Source organism: Pteropus medius, unplaced genomic scaffold (assembly GCF_902729225.1).
Source record: "Pteropus medius unplaced genomic scaffold, Ma_sr-lr_union100, whole genome shotgun sequence".
NCBI classification, from domain to species: domain Eukaryota; kingdom Metazoa; phylum Chordata; class Mammalia; order Chiroptera; family Pteropodidae; genus Pteropus; species Pteropus medius.
Genome location: NW_024347793.1, coordinates 284106 through 292998, shown reverse-complemented (window position 1 = coordinate 292998; position 8893 = coordinate 284106). Strand labels below are relative to the sequence as shown.

The window sequence follows — 8893 nt, the reverse complement described above, 5'->3', positions numbered from 1 at the left end:
CTCTGGGGACTCCCTGTGAGTGTAATCACACAGTATTTGTCCTTTTGTGTCTGGCTTATTCACTGAGCACAGTGTCCTCAGGGACCATCCATGTCGTAGTGGGCATCGGAATGTCCCTCCTCTTCATGGCCGAGTAATACTCCGCTGTGTGGCTGGACACTGGGGTGTTCCCGCCTTTCGGCTCCTGTGAATAACGCTGCTGTGGACGTGGGTGCGCACGCATCTGTTCGAGACGTGCCTTTTGCTTTTTAAAATTCCATCCAGACGTGGAATTGTTGGGTATGTAGTAATTCTATAATTTGGAGAGAAACCTCCAAACTCTTCCACAGTGGCTGCCCTGTTCTTCACTCCCGTAATCAGCAAGGGTTCCCATTTTTCCACGTCCTTGCTGGCACTGGTTATCTTCTGTTATTGTTGTGTTTTTTAAGTTGGTCACCCTGTCGCTACCGTTTTCATAATGATCGAGTCGTCTGGGTAATCAAGGCCCTGGCTGCCCCGTGACCCACCTCCTCTCCCATGTCCCTGTCCCATCCTGCACTATTTTGGGCCCAGTGACTGGCAGCTCAGCTTCATGCCTGTGGCAAAGGGCAAGCTCTGGCAGGCCCACCCGGTGCTGTCTTCTGGTCCTGCAGGAGCTCCCACATGCCCTCGGGACGCAGCAACCTCGGCCGCAGGCCTCCCCTAAGGCTGCCTGTCCCCACCGCCCTCTGCCCCAGACCCTGCACACACCACGCCACAAGGCCGGTCAGCAAACATTTCCTGCAAGGGGGCAGAAAGGAAACGTGTTTGGCTTTGCAGACTACAGGGTCTCTGCCAGCTACTCAGCTCTGCCATCATAGCAAGAAAGCAGCCTCGGACGACACGTATGGGCATGGCTTTGTGCCAATAAAACTTTATTTATAGACACTGAAATTTGAATTCCACCTGATTTGCATGTGTCACGAAATTTAATCCTTGTTCTTTTTTCCCCCTGCCAATCTTTGAAAAATGTGAAGCCGTCCTCAGCTCGAGGGCTGTACAAAAACACGCAGTGGTCTGGATTTGGCCCACGAGCAGATTTGTCAACCCATGTGCCACACACCCGAGGGACGTTTGGCGACCGAACTAACATTTAGTGTCCCGCTGAAACAAGTGCCCAGTTCATCTGCATGACAGAAACATGCTGTTAATGCATTTTCGATTCAAGTCACAAATGTTGAAAAGGCCACCGAATTAAGTAAAGTCACCCTGGATTTTTTTGATTAAGTCCTAAAGGATTTTTAGACAGCTTTATTGAGATGGTATTAACGTACCGCATAATCCACCCGTTGAATGTGTTTCAATTTTTTGAAATCTAATCAGAAGGCTGTGCAACTGCTAACTGCAATCAATTGTATTACTTTTTATTTATTTTTATTTTTTTGCCCCCCTCCCTCCCCATAACTGCAATCAATTTTAGACTATTTTATCCTTCCCCTAAAGGAAGTCCCGGCCTCATCAGCAGTCACTAGCCGCTCTCCGCTCCCCCAGCCCCTGGCAAACACCCGTCCACTTTGTCTCTGAGGATCTGCAGGCCGGTACCCTCTGAGGGGCCACTCTCCTTGGCTTGCAGTCGGGCGTCTTCTCCTTGTCCCCACAGGGTCCTTCCTTTGCGTGCGTGCGCCCTGGCGTCCCTCGGTGTACCCACATTTTTTTCCTCTTATACAGACCCTAGTCATATTGGATTAAGGCCCCCCCATGACCCCTTTTCAGCTCGATCACCCAAGACGCAGTCACATCCTGAGGCCTTGGGGGTCAAGGCTTCGACATGTGAGTTTGGGGGGACAGGAGGCAGCCTGCGATGGTGTCTTTGTTTTTTGTTTTTGTTTGTTCGAAGGGAGGAGAGAATATTCAGATCGAGCTGCAATAAACAAGGACACAAGGTTCAACGTTAGGGACACTGTCGCGGGCGGCCGAGCGCGGACTGGGACACGGCCCGCCTGCCCTCCGGCCTGCAGGCTCTTTGGCCCTCCTCCTCCGGGGTCCCCATGCAGCCGGCGTGAGCAGCCATCCCAGTCCGCCGGGCTCAGTGCTAACGCTGAGAAAGTCCTCTGCGAATTGGGACAAGGTGGCCACCATGCTAGTGTCCCGGACGGGGACTTCAGGTCGGGGAAAAGGGCCCACGAGTTCTTTGCTGAAATAAGGACCAGGGAGAAGCCCCAGGCCCAGAGCACGTGGGTACTCCCGGCTCTGCTGCCGGTGGCTCTGCTGGGGCCCGGGGCCACAGGAGCGAAGCGGGGCGGCCCGCGGTGACTGCTACGCGGGGTGATATCTGATCACCGGCTGCGTTCAGAGGGGACAGCCGCCCAGTGACCAGCCAGTTCGAAGGCTCCTTGGTGGGGGCACGAGAGGTGAGCAGCAGACTGGAATCCCAACCCCAGGGTAGGGCAGGGCTCAGGGGACCGCTGCCCGCACGTTCCAGTTCCGTGGCAGAGGGCTGGGGGCCTTCGCGCTCACAGAGACACCCCCGCCTCGTCACCCCCTGCCTTGAGGGCCGTGGGGCTGTCGCACACGGAGAGGTGAGGGGTCTGGGCCGCATGGCGAGTGAGGGGCAAGGCTCTGCACCCCCACACTCCCTGCCCTGTAGCGTTTTCCCAGTGACTGCAAATAGGGCAAGAAAGGCTGTGGGACCTTCACCCCACCTGTGACCACGTGTCGCCTGCAAATGCTGGCCTGTGGCTGATGCCCCTCCCCAGAATCACCCGGTGCCTGGGCCTGACCCTCCCTCCCTCCCTCCCTCCTTCCTTCTCTCTTTTTCTTTTTATGGAGGTGAAATTCACATAACATTAAATTAACCGTTTTGAAGTCAGCAGCTCGGTGGCATTTAGTGCATTTCCCAGTGCCGTGCAGCCATCACCTCTGTCCCATGGAACCTTCCCCACCCCCAAAAGAACCCCCATCCCCGGCGGTACGCCCCGGCAGCTGTCACCGTGGACGTGCCTGTTCTGACGTCTGGAATCGCGATGCCGTGTGGCCTTGCGTGTCCGGCGTCTCTCACCGAGCATCATGGTTTCCAGGCCACATACCACGTCGTGGCGAGTGTCAGCGCCTCCCCCCTTTTCCTGGCCGAGTGACACTCCCCCGTGTGGACGGATGTGCCGTGTGCATCCATGCGGCCATCCGTGGGCACTCGGTGGCTTCCACCCCTTGGCCGCTGTGAATATGCTGCTGTGAACATTCAGGGATGAGTTTTGTTTGCACACCTGTTTTCAGTTCTTTTGGGGTGTATTCCTAGGATTTGGGGGGTGTATTCCTAGGAGTGCAATTGCTGGGGTACATGGCAATTTGTTCTCTTATTCCTTTTTCTGATTTCCAAAAGTTCACCAGCTTTGTCCAAACCCGGCCAGACTGCAAGTGTTTTGTGCCTTTCTGGACGGGGCAGGCTGGGAGGCAGTGGCTCGGCAGCTGGCTGTGGGGTGTCGGTCCGGGGGTACCCCGTCCCCCACTCCCCCAGCCCTGGGCTCTGGTCTCCACCAGACTTTCCAGACTCCCTTGAGCAAAGAGAACAGGTCCAGGGAGGCTCGGGTTCAAATCCCAGCTCGGCTAGGCCACTGACCGCCTCCGAGCCTCAGTCTCCCCGCCCTTGAAATGGGTGTGAATGATAAACCGTCTCTCCGGGGTTTCGGCGAGGGCCCAGAGAAGCGTGGTTCCTAGGACAGGAATTGTATCCTTTACGAGCACCCCGGGTCACGAAAGCTTCCCAGTAACCCCACGTAATGGGTGCCAGCTCCGACCACAGAGAAGGCGCCGAGGCATGGTGGGGATGGGCGCAGGCAGGAGCCGGGCACCCTCAGGAGTGGCTGGCGCCCCTGCTCTGGGCCGTGTCGTGCTGTCTGTTCAAAACTGGCAGGGAATTTCCCCTCTGGGGGAACTGAGGCCCCAAGGACCCCCAAGCAGCCCCTGGGGTCATGTTGGTGAGTGTCAAATGGGTGTAGACTAGTGTTATTAGTGCCACCCCCAGAGGCCACCAACAAACCAAGGAGAGGGAACAGATGGATCCCTTTCAACACCTCAGACACACCAGGCTGGACTCCAACAGTTAAAAAAATAGGACAGGTTTAATACTTAAGCTGCTGAGACGTTACAGAGGCATCTCGGGGCGGGGTCCCGGGGCCCCAAGATGCTGAGCTATGAGTGTGGCCTCCACTCTCGTATGTACAGGTGTCCCCAGAAGGAAATGGTCGAGCAGCGCCCGGCCGGGGGTGGCGTGTGGGTCCCTGCGGTCCAGGTCTGGGCCCCTCGTCCCCCGGGCCTGCCTACGTGCGATTCAGGATCGAGTTCTGGATGTCCTCCAGGACCTGGTGGAAAAGCTCCTCACGGGGCCGCGTGCCGTCCAGGTACACTGAAACCAGAGAGGCCGTGGTCGGGGCGACACTCTGGGCCGCAGGACTGCCGCCAGGAGGCAGGTGGCCTGCAGAGCCCGGGACGGGACGGCCTCTGGGGCCGGGGTGAGAGGAGGGACTTCGGGGGTTCCCGACGGGGCCTGCTGGGGGGTGGGGCCAGGGGCCCCCGGGACCAGGCCCCGCCCTCTCAGGGGCTCACCCACGTCCACGCCGTCGGCCTCCATCTGCCGCTTGTACTTCAGGTACATGGGCCACACATGGCCGTCGAAGAGGCCTGGAGGATCGGGGACCATGTAGCTGCGAGTACTGGGGAGAGACATGGGCGACAATGAGTGACACTCATGTCACCCAGGGCTGGCGCCATGAGCAGAGGCCGGGGGACGTGGACGAGGTCAGAGGTTGGGGATAGCACCACCGAGCCAGGGGCCCTAGGCTGGGGTCCGGGTGCCTCAGCTTTTGGCATTTTCACCCCCGGGCTTGGGAGATGCCCAGGGTAGGTCACGGGTGGGCCAGGCCTCCGGGCCCCGGTCAGCCAAGTGCCTGCTGGCTGCCAGGGTGGCTTGCGTCCAGCGGGCAGCATCAGTTTCCTGGGCCCGGCTGGGATTTCAGTCAGGGCCCTGAGGCTCACCTTCTCCTCTGCTTGCACTCCTCGTAGGGAATGGTCAGGAAGTACCGTCGGCTGTACAAGTCCACCAGGGGCCTGGCGGGGTGGGGGACACGGTCAGAACCACGGGCCGGTCTTTACTGGGAGCCACGGTCCACAGCCCCCGGAGTCCAGCGACTTTCCAGTGTGCTGAGGGCGGGGGTGGGGGTGTGGGTCTGGGAGGGGCCAGCCTCCTGCTGAGCTTCTAGAAGGAGGACTCAGTTCCCCAGGAAGCAGGGATGTTTGCCCAGACCCTTGAGCTGCCTCGGTGACCCCTGGGAGGCGGGCCGGTCAGGGGTCACCCTCAGACACGCACTTGTAGCTGTACAGCAGGAAGCCTTCCAGAATGAGGATGTGGGTGTCCGAGGTGTCCGGCTGGACGCTGACGCCGTGAGCGCGGGCGAACTTCTGGGGATTGCTCGCCCAGGCCTGCACAGTGCTCAGCATGGCCTCCATGTCCAGGGACTCCAGCACTGGGGACGGGGAGAGCGGGCGTCGGCGGGGCCGTGGACGGGGGGCAGTCTGGGCAGGGGGCGCGGGGCCGCCAGCCATTCTTACCATCCCACTGCTTGAAGCCGTCCTCCCCAACTGGGATTTGGTCTTGGGGCTGAAACAGAGGAGCCCAAACCCCAGGCTCAGCGCCCACCTTTCCACCTGTCCACCACTCTGGGGTGACAGAGCCTCGGTGGACCCCTCGGCGCCTGGAGGGCCCACAGTGAGGATCCTGGGGCCGGCATCGGTCCAATGGAGGACAGGTGTCCCGCAAGGACGTGCCAGACGCATAGTAGGCACTCAGGAAGTGGGAACGCCCGTCCCTCGCTCCCCTGGCCCAGCGTGACCTGGGAGGGGCCTGTGCCCGGCCCGGCAGGGCAGTGGGCAGCAGAGGGCAGGGTGGCCCGGGCCAGCACCACCCCCCCGACCCCCGGGCGAGGGCAGCCACCTTGAAAAAGTCATCCTGGTGGATCACACAGCAGTTGGGCAGCGCGTTGAGGAGGCTGTTGGTCAGTGTGGTCTTGCCACCGTTGGTCATGCTGTGGAGGCAGTGGACACGTGAGGGGCCCCCCGGAATCGGACTCGAATGTGAAGCACAGAGCCAGAAACCGTGGCACTGAGAGGCTGATGTTGTTGGCCGAGGGCCAGAGGGGGCTCACTCAGCGTCACTGCAAAGCCAGGAGGTGCGGCCGGGAGTCTGGTTTTACAGACCAGGAGGCTGAGACCTGAGCGAGATTCAGCCGCGTTGGGCTTTCTTTCTTTTTATTTTTTAAGGTCAAAATGTTAAAACAAGAATTACAAACTGGAGGGGTGGGGAGTAGAGGCGGTATATCTGCAATAGAAACCAAGCAGTTCATTTTAAAAGGGAAAGAGGCAATGGACCTTATGAAACAGTGGTGCCAACCAAGGAAAGACAAAGAAAGAAAAAAGAAAAAAAAAAAAAACAACAATTGGCAAAATAGGGCGGCCAGCTTGCCCTGGTTTGCCGAGGATGTCTCTGCGTTTAGCATGGAAAAAGTCCCAAATCCTGGGGACCCTCCAGTGCCTGGGAAACTAGGACGGGAAGTCAGCCTGTGGCCCTGGACTCCTGGAGCCGAGGAAGGACATAGCAGGGTGACCGTCAGACCTTCCTTGAAATGAGTGTCCCTCTGACCTTTTGTCCCTGCTCTAGGAATCAGGTGGAACGCTGGATGTGGAACACGGGGTCGCTGCCACGGATCGAAAGGGCCTACGGGAAGGGCCCCTTATATTAAGGGCGGCAGGTTATGGTACCCCCGACGTTCATTTGGATGGTCACTAAAAGGCACGCCTTGTGCCCGGCGTGGCTACAGAATTTGCCCGGCCCTCCTCAGAATACACTAGGAATTCCACGGGTGATAGCAGTCTTAAACCAAGTACTTAAAGTTGGGATAGGAGCCAGGCCCCGCCCCCGCTGGGTGGGATGTTCTGGTTCCCAAGCCTGACCCGCTTAGGCGAAATGCCTCCCCGGCATCAGTTTAAAAGGCCCGGTGGCGGGTAATGAAATAGAGACTCTGGATCCCTGGACAAGGGAGGCCCCTGCCTGGCGGGAGCTATAGAGGCCACAGGGAATGTCACTCTGGGGCTCCGCCCAAGTGGGCACGTGTCTGTCTGGTGGGGAGGGTGTCCCCCGCCCCCAAGGAGGGCCCAGGCCGGTTAGGAAGGTCTTCCTGAGCTTTATAAAGTCTCCTGTCCCCACTGATTTTTGGTTTTATACCGAGTATGGTGGGGAAAAGTGACTTTCATTTGAAAATTGAAGATTGGGCCCCGCGCCCATCTCGCCTCCAAGGGCAGAGGCCCCGCCCCGCACTCAGACGTCGGGCGGGGGGCTCTGCGACCCCAGGCAGCCCGTGATTCATTCCACACCTCCCCCGCGCCTGTGCCCCGGCGGGGTCGCCCCTAGGTGTCGGGGCAGCTCACCCTCCGATGCCCACGATGTACTTCATCTCCACGAGGAGGGGCGGTGGGGACCGCGCTGGGCCTGCAGACTCTTGGGCACCGGGCTGGGTCGGACCCCGCAGTGCGCTGCGTCCCAGCTTCATTGAGAAAACCTGGCGCCTTTATAGGCCCGGGCAGCCCGGAGGCCGCCCCGGGGGAGGCGGCCTGTGGCCTATGGGCAGTGCGGCCAGCAGGGTGGGGGCGAGGGGACCTAGCACCTGTTCCTGCCAGATGGAAATAGCTCCACGTTGCCTTTTGCCTAAATTAGTCAGGGACCAGCGGGGCGGGAGTGGTAGATGTCACCCCGGCTGCCTCCTTTCTTCTCCTCCTCCGACCCCACACCCCCTCCTCGCTCCTCTCCACGGGGCAGATAACACCCCGGCCGCACATCTCACCTCCCTAAAAATATCCTGCCCAGTGTGTCCCCTGGCCTGACCCTGACATTAAGACTGGTTCCAATGGCACCCAGGAAAGGGAACTCACCGGCCCCGCCTCCCAACGGCAGGAACGTCCCTTCCCAAGGGGGTTGTGGCCCAGATGGGCTTAAAGGCCAAGAAGGTAGTGCCAAGAAGGCTGGGCTCTGGTGACATGGGCCCGGCCAGAAGATTGTGGTGTGACACCAGGAGCCCTTCCCTGAGTGCCGCGTGAGGCCTGGAGGAGTCACTGGGGTGGGCCTCGTGCCTCTCAGCAGCCTCGGGCGAGGCAGGGCTGGGGCGTGACCCTGCTGGTCCCTGGGGGCTGAGGGACACGCTCGCCCAAGGTCAAACGGCTGCTGGTGAATGGAGCTGGGACGCACATGGCACCGAAGGCTCCTCCAGACCCTATGAGGGAAGCAGCCCCCACTGTCCTGTGTGACTCCGGCTGAGCCACGTGACTGCTCCGTGCCTCAGTTTCCCCTCGGTAACATGGGTCTAGGCTAGTGGGACACGGGCTATTATTATTGTCATCGTTATTTTTGTGATCTTGTGATTTACAATCTATGCATATTTGGTTTCAATCCCAGGTCCTGGCACAGAGCTCCTAAAACCCTTGTAATTTTCTAAGTGATGAGACAGGATATCATTTGGTATAATATTTGGACTTTTGTCCTTGGTTCCTGAAATAGAGCCAGAGAGGTAAAGATGAAAGCAGTGTCTCTTGCTATTTGTGACAAGCCCTTTTAACTACACCTGAGTTTATGCCAATAGGGTGACATTGGAAAGGCCCTGGAACCATGGGATGGGGGCTGGTGGCCAAGGGAACCAGCCGGGGTTACAGGATGGAGCTTTCAAGGAAGAGGGGCTGGCGATTGCGTCAGTCACCAAAGGCTGACGATTTAACCAGTCACGTCTCTGTGATGAAGCCCCTGCAAAACCCCTAAATAAGGAGGCTCCAGTGCTTCAGGGTGGGTGAGCACACCCATGTGCTGGGGGGACGGTGCCCGGAGGGGGCAGAAGCTCCG

General features: G+C 59.1%; 1 protein-coding gene across 1 annotated transcript; it reads right to left on the bottom strand.

The window, feature by feature from the left end:
* Positions 1-4057: 4057 nt before the first annotated feature.
* Positions 4058-8065, bottom strand: NMRK2 (nicotinamide riboside kinase 2). The gene is made up of 7 exons (XM_039878361.1): positions 7435-8065; positions 5945-6035; positions 5563-5638; positions 5321-5477; positions 4990-5061; positions 4561-4667; positions 4058-4360 (listed from the first exon to the last, which is right to left on the bottom strand). Exons 1-7 carry the CDS (start codon positions 7554-7556, stop codon positions 4275-4277), a joined length of 711 nt encoding a protein of 236 aa, XP_039734295.1. The 5' UTR covers positions 7557-8065; the 3' UTR covers positions 4058-4274.
* Positions 8066-8893: the final 828 nt, after the last annotated feature.

Excerpts from the sequence above, each read along its gene's own strand:
- NMRK2 (XM_039878361.1), bottom strand. The coding sequence starts at position 7,556 with ATGAAGCTGGGACGCAGCGCACTGCGGGGTCCGACCCAGCCCGGTGCC. Across the intron at positions 5,062-5,320 it reads TTCCTGCTGTACAGCTACAA|GCCCCTGGTGGACTTGTACA; the intron begins GTGCGTGTCTGA and ends CCACCCCGCCAG. Across the intron at positions 4,668-4,989 it reads GAGTGCAAGCAGAGGAGAAG|TACTCGCAGCTACATGGTCC; the intron begins GTGAGCCTCAGG and ends GTCTCTCCCCAG.